This window comes from Miniopterus schreibersii, assembly GCF_964146895.1.
Source record: "Miniopterus schreibersii genome assembly, chromosome: 16".
Lineage (NCBI taxonomy): Eukaryota > Metazoa > Chordata > Mammalia > Chiroptera > Miniopteridae > Miniopterus > Miniopterus schreibersii.
The window spans coordinates 29,341,870-29,359,427 of NC_138116.1; the positions used below are offsets into that span (position 1 = coordinate 29,341,870).

The 17,558-nt window shown below is 55.2% G+C and overlaps 2 protein-coding genes across 8 annotated transcripts; both read left to right on the plus strand.

Moving 5' to 3' along the window:
• The first annotated feature begins 895 nt into the window (after positions 1-895).
• Positions 896-9,847, plus strand: NEK8 (NIMA related kinase 8). 7 transcript variants are annotated; one of them, XR_014000532.1, is made up of 16 exons: positions 907-987; positions 3,477-3,682; positions 3,921-4,153; positions 4,377-4,508; positions 5,225-5,433; positions 5,598-5,677; positions 5,759-5,940; positions 6,026-6,176; positions 6,594-6,670; positions 6,995-7,112; positions 7,716-7,866; positions 8,054-8,217; positions 8,322-8,480; positions 8,629-8,787; positions 9,180-9,272; positions 9,434-9,845. XR_014000532.1 is itself a non-coding variant. In XM_081162214.1 (15 exons), the coding sequence occupies exons 1-15, from the start codon at positions 941-943 to the stop codon at positions 9,460-9,462; spliced, it is 2,097 nt and encodes a 698-aa protein (XP_081018340.1). In that variant the 5' UTR covers positions 896-940; the 3' UTR covers positions 9,463-9,843. The 7 variants fall into 7 exon arrangements, 6 of the variants coding, with proteins under 6 accessions (XP_081018340.1, XP_081018339.1, XP_081018337.1 ...); XM_081162214.1 differs by lacking the exon at positions 9,180-9,272 and having other exon boundaries at positions 896-987; positions 9,434-9,843; XM_081162213.1 differs by having other exon boundaries at positions 901-987; positions 9,180-9,847.
• Positions 9,848-10,423: 576 nt separating this feature from the next.
• On the plus strand, positions 10,424-16,485 carry TRAF4 (TNF receptor associated factor 4). The gene is made up of 7 exons (XM_081115788.1): positions 10,424-10,664; positions 13,635-13,686; positions 14,279-14,383; positions 14,451-14,612; positions 14,702-14,863; positions 14,941-15,096; positions 15,371-16,485. The coding sequence occupies exons 1-7, from the start codon at positions 10,522-10,524 to the stop codon at positions 16,001-16,003; spliced, it is 1,413 nt and encodes a 470-aa protein (XP_080971914.1). The 5' UTR covers positions 10,424-10,521; the 3' UTR covers positions 16,004-16,485.
• Positions 16,486-17,558: the final 1,073 nt, after the last annotated feature.

Below are 17,558 nucleotides of genomic sequence, written 5' to 3' on the forward strand. Positions count from 1 at the left end.
CAGGTTTGGACACCCTTTTGAGGGGTGGGATGGGAGCAGAAGATAAACACCCCATTCCTCACCCGGAAATAGGGACGCCATCTCTTAGCTGATCACCATTCTCTTGGTCTTTAACTGAGCTTGTATTGACTCGTGCGGAGCAGGAGGTGCCAGGGAGACACCTGAAATTAAATTCACTTCTGATCAAGGCCCTAAACAATCGTACTAACCCCTGGGCAGAAGCCTAGAACCCGTGTCGGCCAAACGGCTGTCTTTCCTCTTCTCCCTGACACAAGGAGGTTCTCCTAGCTTGTGTGTGTGCCGCTAAGGGTTGAGAGTGCTGATAAGCGCGATAGTCACTAGTTGGGACAGCTTGGAAACCATGTTACATTCTCCGTAGGTAAATCTACTTGCACAGGTCGGAGTTTGCCTAGTCCCTCCCTAGGCAAACAAAACTGACTGAGCTCCCTGCCCCTTGGAGCTAGAGCGACGCTCTCGGTTCAGTTTTGGTGGTGTGTATCGTTTGCGTGCCAATGAGATTCTGCTTTCTTTCCGAAACAGAGTCACTAGTGGTCAAATAGAGGGGCAGAGAGAGGTCAGTCCTTGCTTCCCATCCTCACTCGGCTTGTGCAGGGTACCTCTTGGGTCTTAGGAAGCTTTGCGAGGGCCGAATGCGGTCACACGTGTGGGAAGGTACCGTGCAGGCCATTGCGAAGGGCGCCCAAGAAATGGTATATCGCCCCTTCCTTCCTTGGACCCTGGAAAGTGACCCTGCGGATCCAGGTTGCAGAAACGGTGCAAACCCTCAAAGAGAGGTGTGAGGACTGAACCTACAAGTAGCTCAACTTGTGGCTCGCGGCAATTATTTTGCAGCGTAGGGGGCGTGGCTCTAGAGTGGGCCGGTCCGCGCACGCGCGGCGTCTGGGTGTAGGGGGTTCCGGAAATGTGACTGAGAAATGAGATGGAGAAGTACGAGCGGATCCGAGTGGTGGGGAGAGGTGCCTTCGGGTGAGCCAGGGCTCTGGGGGAGGAACCCACTCAGGGAGAGGGAAAAGACACCCCAACTCTGTCCGCGAAATCTCTGCCCGGTTAGCCCCGCCCCGAGGCGTGAGCGCCCACTCTAGGAAGCCCCGCCCAAGCTTCCGGTCCCGGTCCCGGCTGGGCGACTTGGCCGCCGAGGAGGCCACGCCCCCAGAAGCCTATGCGCCCGCGCCGGGCTCCGGCCTCCGATTCCGTACTCGATTCATTCGATAAATGCTGAGCGCCGACTATACGTCAGGCTCTCGGCGCTGGGTATACAGTGAAGACCAAAACAGACGTGGTTTTTCCTCTCTCGGAACTTACAGCCTATAGGAAAAATGTACAATAAACAGAACATTGTTAAAGCAGCTATTAACAAGCTGCGAGAACAGAGTACACCCGGTAAGTACTTATTTGGGGTGGTCAAGGAAATTTCTCTGAGAGGTGAAGTTTAAAGTCAAGACTTGAGGAATGAGGACCAGTCTGACGGTGAAAGCAGAGCTTTTCAGGTGCAAGAAACAGCATATGTGAAGGTCCTCATGTGGGGGAAAATTCAGTATTCAAGGAGCTGAGAAAAAGACTGGTACAGTTGGGATGTAGTGGGCAAGGTAAAGAATGCTATCCCTTTTTATTTTTAAATATTCTTTATTGATTTTTAGAGAGAGAGGAAGGAAGAGGGAGAGAGAGAAACATCCAGTGAGAGTGAAACATTTATCTGTTGCCTCCTGGCTGCTGCCTTCTGCACGGCACCTACCAGGGATCAGCGGAAACCTGGGCACGTACCCTGACCAGAATCGAACCAGCAACTTTTCAGTGCACAGGACAAGGCCCAACCAACGGTGCAACACTGTCCTGGGCTAAAAAAAAAAATTTTTAATACTATAAAATGTGAGGGTGGCGACCAGATTCTAGCCTTATAAACTCAGGTAAAGCTGTTGAATTTATTTGCAGTGTAAAGGGAAGAGGTGTAACCAGAGGATTTCATCTTGATATAGTTGCATTTTAAAATATATCTTTATTGATTTCAGAGAGAGGAAAGGAGAGGAAGAGAGATAGAAACATCAATGATGAGAGAGTCATTGATCGAGCCCACAAGCCGGGCATGTGCCCTGACTGGGAATCGAACCCCGATCGCCTGGATCCTAGGTCGATGCTCAACTGCTGAGCCACGCTGGGCGGGGCCTTGATATAGTCGCATTTTAAAAATACCACTGTGGCCCTGGCTGGAGGGGCTCAGTTGGTTAGAGCATTGTCCAGCACACTGAAAGTTCCCCTGTTCAGTTTCCAGTCAGGGCACTTACCCAGGTTTCAGGTTCGATCCCCAGTCTGTTGGGGCATGTACGGGAGGCAACCAATCGATGTTTCTCTCTCCCTGCCTCTCTCTCTCAAATCAATAATAATTTAAAATAAATTTTAAATCACTCTGGCTGCTGTATGGAAATTAGATTTGTGGTGACAAGAGTGCAAGGGACCATTTTAAAGGCTAGTGCAGTGTTTTAGGCAATAAATGATGATTTTACCAAGGGTTAGCAGAGACAGAGGAAAATGGGTGGATTCACAATATTTTGGAAGTAGAAACAGGATTTGCTGATGTGTTAGTGTGAAATTGAGGAAAGATTCTGGCATGATTTTTGGGTGTCTGACTTTAATAATTGGGGGATGGTGGTGTTCTTTGCTGAGACAGGAGAGACTGAAGAAGGAAAGGTGTTGGGGCAGGAATCAAGAGTTTTCTTTTGAATTTGTTAAAATTTAGGATGCTTGTGAGACATTCAAATAGAAATGCAAAGTGCGTAATTGGATATGTGAGTTGGGCTCAGAGGAGAGGTGTGGGCTGGAGATGTAAGATTGATTCTTTGATGATCACCTTATAGTCCATTCATTCAGCAAATACCGATTGAGCTCCTACTATGTGCTGGGGTATGTACTAGGTTATGCACTGGGGATATAGTGGTGAGCAAGAATGAACAAGAACCTTGCTTTTATGGACACTGACCACAGACTTAAAGAAGATAATATGAATGGCTTCCACTCATTGAGCATTTTTGATGTGCCAGGCACTGTGCTAAATGCCTATACGCATTTTCTTATTTCATCCCTTCAGCAACCCATGTGAGGTCAATTCTTTTTTCCAATTCTGTAATCCAGGACCAGATAATTTGTAAGAGGAGGAACCAGGATTTGAACCCAGGCAGTTAACTTCAGAGTCTGTGGAAACTTAAAGAGATGAAGACTAACTTTGCCTCTTTATGCCTATAGTGAAACTGAGTCTCAAATAAGTTAAATGACTTGCCCAAGGTCACACAGAGCTTGTGGTCAGTCCTCCCCATTCCTAAACTCAGTGTTCTGTGCACTTAGATGACCTCTTAGTCTGGGTGCCATTCCCTTCTTAAGTCTAGTCATCAAGTCACCAGGTCTTCCCAGCGTGATATATAGCTGGAGGCTAAGCTGGTACCCACTGCTGTACTCTGTGTCCTTAGGATTGTGCACCTGTGCCTGCGTAAGGCGGACCAGAAGCTGGTGATCATCAAGCAGATCCCAGTGGAGCAGATGACTAAGGAAGAGCGGCAGGCAGCCCAAAATGAGTGTCAGGTCCTTAAGCTGCTCAACCACCCCAATGTCATTGAGTACTACGAGAACTTCCTGGAGGACAAAGCCCTCATGATTGCCATGGAATATGCACCAGGTGGGCCAGCCTCCTTGCACTGGCCAGTTCCAAGGGCCTCTCACCTATGGGACAGACAGACACAGATTAGCCAGCTTCCCTCCTTGGAATGCGCTTGGATGAGGGTCAGAGGTATAGAATTCTGACCCCCGTAGTGTGATGGTGGGAGGCCCTTGCCCTGTCTGGGAGTTTAGTTTCATAAAAGGGAAGTCTCAGGCCTGGAAAAGACTGGATCTTGACTCGTCCCTTGTGGCTGCAGGTGGCACCCTGGCTGAGTTCATCCAAAAGCGCTGCAATTCCCTGCTGGAGGAGGAGACCATCCTGCACTTCTTTGTGCAGATCCTGCTTGCACTGCATCACGTGCATACCCACCTCATCTTGCACCGGGACCTCAAGACCCAAAACATCCTTCTTGACAAACATCGCATGGTCGTCAAGATTGGCGACTTTGGCATCTCTAAGATCCTTAGCAGCAAGAGCAAGGCCTACACGGTGACTGGGCATGGAGGGGATCTCAAGGGTGCTAGAGGTTTTGAGGGTCAAGGCCCACTCTGCACCCCTATCTCCCACCCCACTCCCCAAGACCTTGACCCCTTAGCCCCTGGCTGGGTTGTCCTGAAGGAGGAAGCACTTTGGCCTGCTTGAGGGAGAAGCTGTCTCTAAGTGGCCCTTGGTCTGCTTTTCCTGAGCTGTAATATTAGCTTCCCTCCTGCAGGTGGTGGGCACTCCATGCTACATCTCCCCTGAACTGTGTGAGGGCAAGCCCTACAACCAGAAGAGCGACATCTGGGCCCTGGGCTGCGTCCTCTATGAGCTGGCCAGCCTCAAGAGGGCCTTCGAGGCTGCGGTGAGTAACCACTCCCAAGGGGACAACTGGGAAATCTCTCTACCCCCCTAAAGTCCCTGGTTCCACCTGTTTCTGTGATTCTTCTCTTGTGGCTGAATCAGGTCTCCCTCATCAGACTGGTGGATTACCCCAGGGCAGGGTCACAGCTTCCCTCAGACTATGAGTAGGGCTTGGGTTCCCCCTTTATTTATTTATTTATTTATTTTAAATCCTCACCTGAGGATATTTTATTCATTGCTTTTCAGAGAGAGTGGAAGGGAGAGAAACATCAATGAGAGAGAAACATGGTTGCCTCCTGGACTCACCCTGACGGGCTGAGCTTGCAACCGAGGTACATGACCTTGGCTGGAATTGAACCCAGGACCCTTCAGTCTGTGGGCCAATGCTCTAACCACTGAGCAAACCGGCTAGGGCTTCCCCCTTTAAACTGAGGGCTCCTACGGGCAGTGTTCCCCCATCAGATTAGGGACCCTCCTAAAGGCAATACTTAAGTTTTCCCAACAACCCAGTGTTTCTGAGGACATAGCTGCAGTTCCCCTATCAGAGGTTCTCGAAAGCAGGGTTTGGATACCCTATCATTTTGGGAGTCCCCTCACCAGACTGAAGTCTCCTGAGCACAGGGCTATGACCACCCATCAGATGAGGGGCTAGGGCTGAAGCTGCCTAAGAGCCTGGCCTGAGGCTTTGGCTAACCCCACAACTTGATGCCTTCACAGAACCTGCCAGCGCTGGTGCTAAAGATCATGAGCGGCACCTTTGCACCCATCTCTGACCGGTACAGCCCTGAGCTGCGCCAGCTAGTCCTGAGTCTGCTCAGCCTGGAGCCAGCGCAGCGGCCACCACTCAGCCACATCATGGCGCAGCCCCTGTGCATCCGTGCCCTCCTCAACCTCCACACAGATTTGGGCAGCGTCCGCATGCGGAGGCCTGTGCAGGGAGTGGGGGAGGGGGCCCAGGGCAGCAGGGGGCACCCAGTGGGAGCACAGTAAGACTGGTACATAGGGGCCCTCAGGGCAAGTCCTCCATTCCTGTGTGTGGGAATACCAAAGAGGGTCAGTCTGTGTCCTGAGGCTCCCATCTGTTCCACAGGGCAGAGAAGTCCCTGGCCACCGGGCCACCCATGGCCCCTGGCAGCACAGGGAGCAGGACCACCAGTGCCCGCTGCAGGGGTAAGTCCAGCTGACCTGAGTTCCCATTGGACACCATGCCATTCCCACCAATTTAATAGGCCTGATGAGCTGTCCCCACAGGTGTCCCCCGGGGACCTGCACGGCCAGCCATTCCACCACCGCTGTCATCCGTGTACGCGTGGGGTGGGGGGCTGAGCGCTCCTCTGCGGCTGCCAATGCTCAACACAGAGGTGGTCCAGGTGGCCACTGGGCGCACACAGAAGGCTGGTGTCACACGCTCTGGGCGCCTCATCCTGTGGGAGGTAGAGGATGCTGGGATGTGCCCGGAGTGGGGGGAGGGCATACCTTAAGGAAGGGGGTGCTTAGGTTCCCTGGTCCCCTCCGCAGGCTCCTCCTCTAGGCGTCGGTGGTGGCCCGCTCCTCCCTGGGGCAGTGGAGCAGCAGCAGCCCCAGTTCGTCTCACGTTTCCTGGAGGGCCAGTCAGGTGTGACCATCAAGCACGTGGCCTGCGGGGACCTCTTCACAGCCTGCCTGACTGGTTAGTGTGCCTGGAGACTACCCTGTGCAGGGAGTGGGGGAGGGGGCGATGAGAAAGTCCCCCAGAGCAACTTCCCTCTTTGCCTGTCACTTACAGACTGCTCAATAATACTTCTATCTATTAGTTATTAAGCACCAAGGAATTACTTACACAATCTCTTACCCTTCACAATAGGCCTGGCAAGGTAGTTATAGTATCCCATTTGACAGATCTGGAAGCTAAGGCTCAGAGGCTAAGTCACTTGTCCAAATTCATACACTTGGGAAAAGAGACCCCTGTCCTTATCTCTCCCCCTTTTCATCCAGCCTTGGCCTCCACGCAACTTTTTCGTGCTTCTCCAACCCAAGGTTGGATGGGTCCATCTGGAAAAACAGCCTAATCTCTCTCCCTTTCCTTTCCTCACTGCCCCCTTTCAAGACCGAGGTATCATCATGACCTTTGGCAGCGGCAGCAATGGGTGCCTAGGCCATGGCAGCCTCAATGACATCAGCCAGGTGGGTGTTGCATGTGCCTTGGGGAGGAGGAAATAGGGGAGATGGCAAGGAGCCTGTCTGAGAGCTGACACCCAGGTTGGGGGCAGGGGAATTTTCAGCAACCACAAGTCCCTCTAGCTTGCAGGCTGCACCTATTCTGGGAAGCATCAGGGGAAGTACGAAAAGACCAGGCTTCCCCAATGGTTGCTGTGGTGGTGGTGGTGGTGGTGGTGGTGGTGGTGAGCTAAAGAAACAGTCGTCTCATGAGAATTTGCAGGCTCCAACTTTGTCCCTACAGGGGATGTTGAGTCCAGGCCCCTTGCTCACAGTTTCCTCTCTTTCTAGCCCACCATTGTGGAGGCCCTGCTGGGCTATGAGATGGTGCAGGTGGCCTGTGGGGCCTCTCATGTGCTGGCTCTGTCCACTGAGCGAGAACTATTTGCCTGGGGCCGTGGAGATGGTGGTAAGCTCTCCACCCTGTTTCAGCCTCTAGCTGCATCTCACAGCAACCCGCAGCCATGATTTGTTCCCCTTCGTACCCACCTTCCACCCATTGGCCCATTTTCTCCTCCCTCTTTTCTCTCCAATTCCATTCATTTATTCACTGAGCAAATCTTTACTGTACATTCACTATGTGCCCACCCTGTGCTGGGTGCTAAAACAAGATGAACAAGATACCACTTCCTTCAGGTACTTTCTGAGGGAGATTTCATCTGGGTCAGGCATCAAGCTGGGCATTGAAGCTAGAGATAACTTGGGGTTCCTGTCCTCTTGGAGGACACTGGTGGGGGGAGGGATGATGCATCATCATGACAGAGGACAGAGAGCATCAGGGCTCCACCCAAGGCCCAGAGGTATGGGAATTCAAGCAATGGCAAGGGACTCCACCCGGAGGTGCAGTGGTAGCAACTGAACAGGGCTTTAAAGGAGGACTAGGATTTTGACCCAAAGAGGAGCCAAGGACGGGCAGCCTTCACTCACACTGTTACTGCCTCTCCATGGGTCCTCATCCTGGCATCACCAACCCTAAAGCTCAATCTAGCCCCATCCTGGTTTCTCCTTATAGGCCGTCTGGGACTAGGCACCAGGGAGTCCTACAGCTGCCCCCAGCAGGTGCCCATGCCCCCAGGACAGGAAGCCCAGCGGGTTGTATGTGGCATTGATTCCTCCATGATCCTCACTGTGCCTGGCCGAGTCCTGGCCTGTGGGAGCAACAGGTAAATAGGTGCCCCAGGATGACTAGACTGCCCCCTTGCCATATTTGGCTCTAATGCTCCATCCGTCATTGCCTATCCCCCACCAGGAACCTTGGAGGGCTGAGGGTGCTGTGGGTGGGATCTGTGTCCCCTGTTGCATTAGTTCCTGCCTGTGTCATTTCGGCATGGTTGCTGGCTCTGCCCTTAGGTTCAACAAGCTGGGCCTGGACCACCTCTCCATGGGGGAGGAGCCTGCCCCCCACCAGCAAGTGGAGGAGGCTCTGAGCTTCACACCACTAGGTTCTGCGCCCCTGAACCAGGAGACTCTGCTGAGTGTGGACCTAGGCACTGCTCATTCAGCTGCTGTGACTGGTGGGTAGGACCTGGACAGGGAGGTAGGACAGGGACTCTCCTGGCTTCTTTGGGACCTCAGTTGAGGCACCCCTTTTCTTCCTTTCCTCTCTCCTCCCTTACAGCCTCTGGTGACTGCTATACTTTCGGCAGCAATCAGCATGGGCAATTGGGTACCAGTGCTCGCCGGGTCAGCCGGGCACCCTGTCAAGTGCAAGGCCTCCAGGGCATCAAGATAGCAATGGTGGCCTGTGGGGATGCCTTCACTGTAGCCATTGGGGCAGGTGATTACTGGGCACTATGAGGGCAGATCGGGGCATGGACAGGCCCATGGGCAATGGGGGTTATGTGGGGGCTACGGCAATCTGGGAGGACAGCTGCTCACTAAGCTGTGTCCTCTCCCGTTTCCCTCTCTGGGATTCTCTCTGGCAGAAGGTGAAGTATATTCTTGGGGCAAAGGGGCCAGAGGTCGACTGGGAAGGAGGGATGAAGATGCTGGACTCCCTCGTCCAGTGCAGCTAGATGAGACACACCCCTACACAGTGTCTTCTGTGTCCTGTTGCCATGGAAACACCCTCCTGGCTGTACGCCGTGAGTTATAACTTTTTCCACCTCACCCACACAGGGTTAACCCAGCCGGCCCCTGCCCACACCCCTATCCCCAGTGGTAACAGCCCAAATCACTAAAAGCATCTTTAGCCCCCCCCAAATAAATGAAAGCAGAAGCTGTGGGATAAAACTGAGTTTCCTGCCTGGGGTGGGCAAGGGTGGGTAATTCTGGGCCTCATTGAAGAGCTGCCTTCACTGTTCCCCGGGGCCAAGTGCATTCTTTCTCCTCTGCTGCCTAGTCCAGTTTAGTTTGAACCTCTAATTCTGGTCTGCAGGTTCAGGGCCCAGTGTAGAACTGGGAACAGAAGTGGATGATGCTTGTTGGAGGCTCTGTTTCTGGGAGGCTGCAGAGGTTTCTCTTTTGTATTCTCTAGCTGTCACAGATGAGCCAGCTCCCCCGTAAGGCACCTGGATACACGTCTGGGCCACCCTGATATTGCTTCTCTGAATGTTCTTGAAAAGTACAGGTGCCTGAAGCATGACTGTCCCTATCCGCGCCCCCTGGATTATGTCTAATGGGGTTTAAGAACTAGTGAAGCCCTTGCCCTGCTTCTGGCCGTGGATATGTAAAACTCAACCCACCCTATTCCCCTAACACCTCTCTTTTCCCTCCCCATTCCTTCTTAAGTCAACGCCCCGAGGGTCCAGCTTGGCTAGAGTTGGAAGCCAGACCTAACCCTTGGAAGCAGGGTGGTCTTCAGAGCCTTGACAGAAAAAGGCTGGAGGTGGATGTGGCTCTACTCAGACGGTGCCTCTTTCCCCAGCCCGGTTAGAAAATGCATCTCTGGTGCCCACTAGGACAGCAGCACAGTACTTTGGAGCAGGTCAAGCTGGGGCCTGCCTGGAAGGCCATTCCAGAGGTCATTCCAGCCTCCTAGCCTGTGCATTGCCTGGAGCAGGGAGGTCTGAGGGAACTGCAGTCACCCGCCTCTCACCCTTTGCCATTCCTCCAAAACAGGTTGGGGGAAAGGGTAACTGGCTGGACCAGACCAGTTTCCAGATGACTGGGAAGTAGAGCCAATAAAAACATCAGCTGCCTGCCTAGAGTGTGGTCTCTTCAGGAGGGGGAAGTGGCTGCCCAACACCCCAGGGTTGGGCTGGGCCCCCGATCTCAGCTGCAGGGCCGTGGTCAAGGAAGGAATGTGGGCGCAGCCTAAGGCTGGGGCCGAGTTTCCTCTGGCCCAGAGCCCAGCCCTGCCTCCCCTCCCCAGCCGGGATCCCAAGATCTGGTTGCCAGGCTTCGGCTGCCTAGCACCTGGAAGCTGGAGTCCCGGGCTCCGGGGCGACACGTGGCCCTCGAGACGGAGCTGTACACTCGGGAGAGGCAAACCTTTGTGGCGCGGCCCGTCCCGTCCCCCGGGGCCCTCTGCCCCATCCAGCGTCAGCTGCCCCCTGCCCCACTCCCCAGCTCTGGGGAGAAGCAGAGCCACAATCTCTCTTCCCAAGCAGAAAGAGGAGCCCCTGCTTGGGGAGGGGGCGAGCCTGGCCAAGGGCCAACCTCGAAGCCACGCGCTCTGGGTGAGAGGAGAACGGCCGCGCCGGGCGCTAGGACCTCGCGGGCGCGGCTCCGCCCCCTCTTCCGGCCCGCGGGCGGGAGGGCTGAGCGCCCGCCGTGGCCGACAGTCGGCGCCGCCCGGAGCCGGGAGCGCGGCCCGAGCGAGGCGCGGGCTGTGGGGCCGCCGCGTGCCCGGCCCCGCTCGCCCGTGCCCGCCCGCCATGCCCGGCTTCGACTACAAGTTCCTGGAGAAGCCCAAGCGGCGGCTGCTGTGCCCTCTGTGCGGGAAGCCCATGCGCGAGCCCGTGCAGGTTTCTACCTGCGGCCACCGCTTCTGCGACACCTGCCTGCAGGAGTTCCTCAGGTGCGGGCCGGGGACGGCGGGGATGCCGGTGCGGGCGCGGGAGGGGGAGCACACCGCATGGGGAGGGGCCCAGGTCGGAGTCACGCCAGGCCTTTGTCTGCACCTTGGCGCGGTGACCTCAGGGGCGCCCACCGTGACATCACGGGGCGGCGATGACGTCAGGCCGGGAGGGAGAACCCCGCGCACTAATCCGTAGGGTTGCGGGTGCCATCGGCTCCCGCGCCCATTCGGAGGAATTCAGTACCTTCCCGCGGAGCGGAGGTGGGGAAGGACGCTCTTCCTGACCCGCGGCCGGCCCTTCCCCCTCACCTGGGAGCCACTGCGGCCTCACCCTTGAACTTTGAATCCTTCTGGGAAGAGGACAGAACCCTCCCTCCTGCGCCGCACCTTAAACTTCCCGACTTTTCACCCATCTCCCCAACCTCTTGATTCTTCGAACATTACAAGAAAGGCAGCTATTGTTCTCCCATTTCACAGATGATGAAACGCGAGGTTGAAAGAAAGGCTGCGACTTGCCCATGGCCACACAGTTTCTTAAAGGCTTAACTGGGATTTAAGTCCGGGCTGCTTGTGGTCACACAATAGAGGGAGGACAGTGACCCTCAGATCTCCCCTGAAGCAGGAACCTGGGTGTCCCTCCTACCCCTGGGACTCTTGAGTACCATTTTTAGTCTATAGATTTTAGGGAGAGGGGCCCACCCTGTGTGTTACTGAAAGTCCCCTGTTCTCTGAGGACCCAGGTCACCCCTTGGCTCTAGGCATCCATTGAGTTCTGGGCGCCCTGTGGTGTTGAATCTCCTGCTCATGCTGGGAACTGCTCAGGCCAGGTGTGGGTTGGTCGTGTGCCAAGATCACAGGGGAGGCTGGGTCAGTCACTGCCATGTGTCAGGAGGCTGTTTGCTGAGGGGTGCGGGCTCCTTCCTTTAGTGCACTCTCCCTCTTCCCTCCCTCCCTCGGGCTGTCCTCTGCAGCCCCTAGCCTGGCGGAAATCTCAGCAGGCTCTTTGTTTTCTGTTCCCCACAGCCTGGGCAGGCTCCTGCCCTCACATATGCTCCTGCACAAGCTGCTGTGTTGCCCCCTCCTCCTTTTCCCTCACCCTCCTCCCTCCTCCCTGAAGTGTACACACATCCTCCCCTACAGACACACAGTCCCATTGTCTTCTCTAGTGCCCTTCCCCAGCCCTCTGGTTTCCAGATGAGGCCAGCTGAGCAACCCCCCCAACTCAGCTGACCCACCCCCACTACCTCAGGGAAGGATCCAGGAGGGGGCTGCCAGGCCCCTTTCACTCCACCTCCTCTGCCCCTCTCTGCTGCTTCTGCCCCTCCTCCTCCCGGAAATCCCCTCTTCCTCTCCCACAACCCCCTCCCCCTATCCTGTCTTCTCCCCTGGGCCTGGGCCTCCACTGCACAGCCTGGAGCAGTTTCTCTGCCCCTGCCTCCCCCTTTCCCCTAGTCACTAGTGCCTGAATTTTGCTGCTGAGGCCCCTGGAGGGAGGAGGGAAGAGGTGGTTGAACAGGCTCTGCCCCTCACGACCACACGATACTGTCCAGGCAAGGGTGCCCTTAGCACTGACAGAACCTTTGTCCTGGCTGGGCCCCAAACTGCCCAGGCTAATCTGCTCCAAGCCTGGGGACTTGCCCCAGTCCCCTCCCTGTCTCCAAAACCATGAAGTCAGCACATTCCTGAAGCAGCCAAGCAGACCCCCCCTTCCCCATGGCCCACCCCCCTTTCCCCATTCCTGCCTGGTTGGTCCAGGAAGGCTGCTTGCCCTGTGGGCATGGGCATACCTCATCAGTGCCTGGGCATGTATCCTTTGCTTGGTAGTAGTGGGGTCAGGGAGAGGAGGTGGGTGCTAGAAATCCTTTGGGGATTTGGGGCATGAACTACCCAGGTCCTGCAAAGTATCATTACGGAGGGCTGCCATGTGGCTTCTGCTTTTGCCTGATTCCTGCCTGCCTTCCACATAACTGACTTACACCTGCCAGAAATACCATGCCTGAGGGCCTTCAGTCCTGCTGAGTGAGCCCTTGCTCTGTCTAGGCAATGCCAGGTGTGACTGGTCCTGGCTAGGGTCAGCAAGGTTATGTTGGTGGAAGGAGGCATGCTAATAGGTTCCTTGAGTGCTAACAGCCTGGTGGGGATGAGTGGAGAGGGAGAGCAGCAAGCTGGATCGGCGGGCTTCAGCTGCATGCTGTGCTATGAGCAGAGTCTCGGGCGTGCTCGCCGGGACGGTTTTTCTTGCCCTAGCCTCTCTTCTATGTGCTGTACAGTATAACAACCAATCCAAGCTGTGGAATCAGACAGACATACCCAGGTGCTGCTTCAGCTGTAGCCTCAGTGCTTTCATCTGCAAAACTGGGGATATTCAGCCCCTTCTCAGAGACAGGTGGTGAGAACTGGTTAGGAGTGTAAACACAGTGCCTTGGAGTGAGCCTTTCCTCCTCTTTGCTTTAGGAGACACACCCTCATAAGAAGGAGGGAAAGGATGGGGTAAGGTGGCCCCAAGCTGACCTTTGCCCGTGGTTCTTGGCTGGGCACCTTCATAGGGGTTGGGAAGCCCTGGCTCTTAATCTCAGCCCATCCCTGTTCACCCTGTCCCCCCCATCAGCTTTCAGCCCAGCCAGTGAAAACTAACCTTAGGGGAGGGGATGGCTGGGCAGCCTGTTCTTTCCCAGTCCAGCTGCCATCCTGGGGGGAGGGGTGCCAACTGCCACCTGTTGGCCAAATGCTGTCTGAAGCAGCTGTTTCTGCCTCCACTGGACCCAGAACTCTCCTCCTCAGTACAAGAGCTGGGATCTTCTGGGGTCCTGGGGAAGCCTGTACCCTCAGGACTCTGCTCACCCTCTCAGGTGGGGCTGGCTTGGAACCAGTCTGGTGAGGGAAGGCGGCTGCCCTGGCTGAGGGGGTGGGACCTGGGGTTCTCCCTTCCCATAGTGTGGAGCCTTGACCCTGTCTCCTCCCCTTTCACAGTGAAGGAGTCTTCAAATGCCCTGAGGACCAGCTTCCTCTGGACTATGCCAAGGTGAGTCCACAGAGCCAGGCAGAGGCCCAGGTACAGGCTGTTGTCCTTGGTGGAGGCTGGAGCTGCTGGCAGCCAGTAGGCTCAGGGCCAATGTCAACCTACGGCTTCCGAATCATGTGCCCCCACAGAGGTAGCCTGTTCCCTCCCACCAGGCCAGTTTGCAAATGAGGCCCTTATTTGCCCTGGAGGGCAGGCACAATACCTAGCTTGTGGGGGTACACAGAGCTGCTCTGTGCCCACAAGAAATGTTCCCCACCCCTCTGGGTGGCAGGCCAGACCTGTGGCTAAGGGCCAGGACCCCTCTACCAGAGGGAAGGAGGCAGAGGGTTTGGGGGCTGCCTGCTTGACTAAGCAGACTGATTGGCTGCTACTCCAAAGGGAATGTGCAGATATGTTGGGGACCCTAGAATCCAGCAATGGAATAGATACTGCCTGCTGTGCCCTTTTCCCCTGGGCACAGAGGGGAATATAGCCCAGGAGAGGCTGTTACTGGCTCTAGGGTAGAGCTAGCCTATCTGGGGGTGGAGGAGGCAGGAAGTGGGGACTGTAACAGGTTCTGACCCTGACCAGTTTCCCCCACTCCCATCCCCAGATCTACCCGGACCCAGAACTGGAGGTACAAGTATTGGGCCTGCCCATCCGCTGCATCCACAGTGAGGAGGGCTGCCGCTGGAGTGGGCCACTTCGTCACCTACAGGTGAGGTTCTGATTGGGTGAGGACTACCCCTCCCTTGGCAAGCACTAACCAAAGCCCTTCCTACCAGGGTCACCTGAATACCTGCAGCTTCAATGTAGTCCCCTGCCCCAATCGCTGCCCCACCAAGCTGAGCCGCCGAGATCTGCCTGCACACTTGCAACATGACTGCCCAAAGCGGCGCCTCAAGTGCGAGTTTTGTGGCTGTGACTTCAGTGGGGAGGCCTTTGAGGTGGGTGGGGCCTGGCTTAGGGTAGAGGGAGAGTGGGGCACCTGGTGGCCCAGGAATTCCTTAACTCAGTCCCTCTGGCATTTCCATAGAGCCACGAGGGCGTGTGTCCCCAAGAGAGTGTCTACTGTGAGAACAAGTGTGGTGCCCGCATGATGCGGCGGCTGCTGGCCCAGCATGCCACCTCTGAGTGCCCCAAGCGCACCCAGCCTTGCACCTACTGCACCAAGGAGTTCGTTTTTGACACCATCCAGGTGAGGCCCTTTCTGAACTGGGCTGTGGGGCAGGTAGCAGGGAGTCAGGCTACTGAACACTGTCTCTGCCACCCTAGAGCCACCAGTACCAGTGCCCGAGGTTGCCTGTGCCCTGCCCCAACCAGTGTGGTGTGGGCACTGTGGCTCGGGAGGACCTGCCAGGCCACCTGAAGGACAGCTGTAGCACTGCCCTGGTGCTGTGTCCATTCAAAGACTCCGGTTGCAAGCACAGGGTGAGATACCCCTCTTCCTTCCTGTCAACCCCTTCTTGGTCCTTGAAGCCTCAGACGTAGACTTGGGGGCCCGAGCCCATGGTGGTCCCTGCTCTGCTGCTCTGAAGCGTTCAGCTCTTCCCCCTGCGGGCCAGCTTCATCCTCCCAGTGCCCTCAACCTTCCTCACTCAGAGCTGAGTTCCTGCCACCCTGTGCCCACTCCTCCCCTTAACATGGGCCTGCCCCTACTGATAATTCTCCTCCCTTTCCCCATGGCCTGGGGCTTTGCCAACAGTGCCCTAAGCTGGCAATGGCACGGCATGTGGAGGAGAGTGTGAAGCCGCATCTGGCCATGATGTGTGCCCTGGTGAGCAGGCAGCGGCAGGAGTTGCAGGAGCTGCGGCGAGAGCTGGAGGAGCTGTCGGTGGGCAGTGATGGTGTGCTCATCTGGAAGATTGGCAGCTATGGGCGGCGGCTACAGGAGGCCAAAGCCAAGCCCAACCTTGAGTGCTTCAGCCCGGCCTTCTACACACATAAGTATGGCTACAAGCTGCAGGTGTCTGCATTCCTCAATGGCAATGGCAGTGGTGAAGGCACACATCTCTCGCTGTATATTCGTGTGCTGCCAGGTGCCTTTGACAATCTCCTTGAGTGGCCCTTTGCCCGCCGTGTCACCTTCTCCCTGCTGGATCAGAGCGACCCTGGGCTGGCTAAGCCACAACATGTCACTGAGACCTTTCACCCTGACCCAAACTGGAAGAATTTCCAAAAACCAGGCACTTGGCGGGGCTCCCTGGATGAGAGTTCTTTGGGCTTTGGTTACCCCAAGTTCATCTCCCACCAGGATATCCGCAAGCGAAACTATGTGCGGGATGATGCAGTCTTCATCCGTGCCTCAGTTGAATTGCCCCGGAAGATCCTCAGCTGAGCACAGACAGGGCTCCAGGAGAAAGGGGGTGGAACATGACCTCTGTCAGGCACTGGCTGAACCTGGAAAGGGGGCAGGACCCCCTTTCAGCTGCTTCTGCAGCCTAGGTTCTGTTACCCTCTTCCCCCTCCCCTCTTCCTTACCACCCTCAGGTGCCTCCTATTGGTGCTTCAGCCCTGGCGAGCAGGTCTTGGGGTCATCAAGGGCTTGGAAACAAGTGACCCTAGGGCTTGTCTCCTCTCCTGGGCAGGGCAGACATGCCTTGGTGCCGGCCACACTCTACCTGGACTGAGGTGCCTGCTGGTGCTATGTCCCAAGAGCCATAAGGGGGAGGGGGAGTTGGGTAGTTAAAGAATCTGTCTTCAGATCTGATTTCTCTTCCCCTTTCCCCAGCTGTGCCCTCTGGTTATTTATTTACTTAGTGCCAGGAGGGCACAGCAGGGAGCCCTGATTTTTAATAAATCCTGAATTGTATTTATTAATTTGGTTCCAGTCTGACTCATCTGGGTTGGTTAGGGCCCTAGAAGGCTGGGTCCAACTGTGAAGGCAAAGGATCAGTCAGAGACAGGCTGCTACCTCTTTGGCCCCAGGATCCAGCTGCCCTGATGGTCGCCCTCTGGTGGAGGACAGGGGAAGTGCACCAGCCTTTGTGTGGAGGAGATGCCTGCTGCTGCCCCCTGGTGGTTAGAAGGGAGAGGTTCAGGACCTGAACATTTTAGCTGGAGTCCCAGATACATAGCCCACCAGACTAGTGTGTCTGCCCTAGGCAAATCTTTCTTGGTCTAATGATAATGTTTACCATTCATTTAGTACTTTCATGTGGCAGACACTGCTAAGCACTTTACATGCATTTCACTTAATACAACAGTGAAGTGAAATAGCTTTTATCACCATAATAGAACCTATCTTAGGCTGTACTGAAGATTTAATGAGATAAAGCATGTTCCCAGCACAAAATAAGTGCTTGATGAATGTTAACCTAACTCCAAAGCCCATCCCACATCCAGAGACTAAGCTGAGCAAAGGGCCTTCTAGGTGTACAAAGCACTTGGATTTTCTCATCCATGCTCATTTACTTTTCATATAAGTGTCAATGGGTGCCTGTGGTTATCCACATTTGACTGATGAAATAGGAACAGAGGAGTGAATTGACTTCAGTGATCTTTCAGCTGGTTTGGGGCAGGGCTTAGATTCTGCTTCAAGCTCTAGTAATTATTTTGCTAATAGTTAGATTTGGGTTTGTGTCCTTACTATGCTTTTGGGCAAGTTGCTTAGCTATATGGGGGGCATCTTTGCTCTCACTGGTAAAATGAGTGTAATCCTGCTCACCACCTAGATTTGTTGTAAAGATGAACCAATCAGCATAAAGTGCTTTACTCCTGGCTGGCCCTGAGAAGAGGCCCAATGATGGAAATTATTATTTAGTAAAGGGAAGGTTCAGAGGCTATAGTTCTTGCCTTCACCACCACACAGAGCTCAGGTGAGAAGGACCCCTTCTCAGAAAGTGACAGGAAAGGGTAGCCTAAGCCAGCCAGCCTGGGAAACTAACCACCAG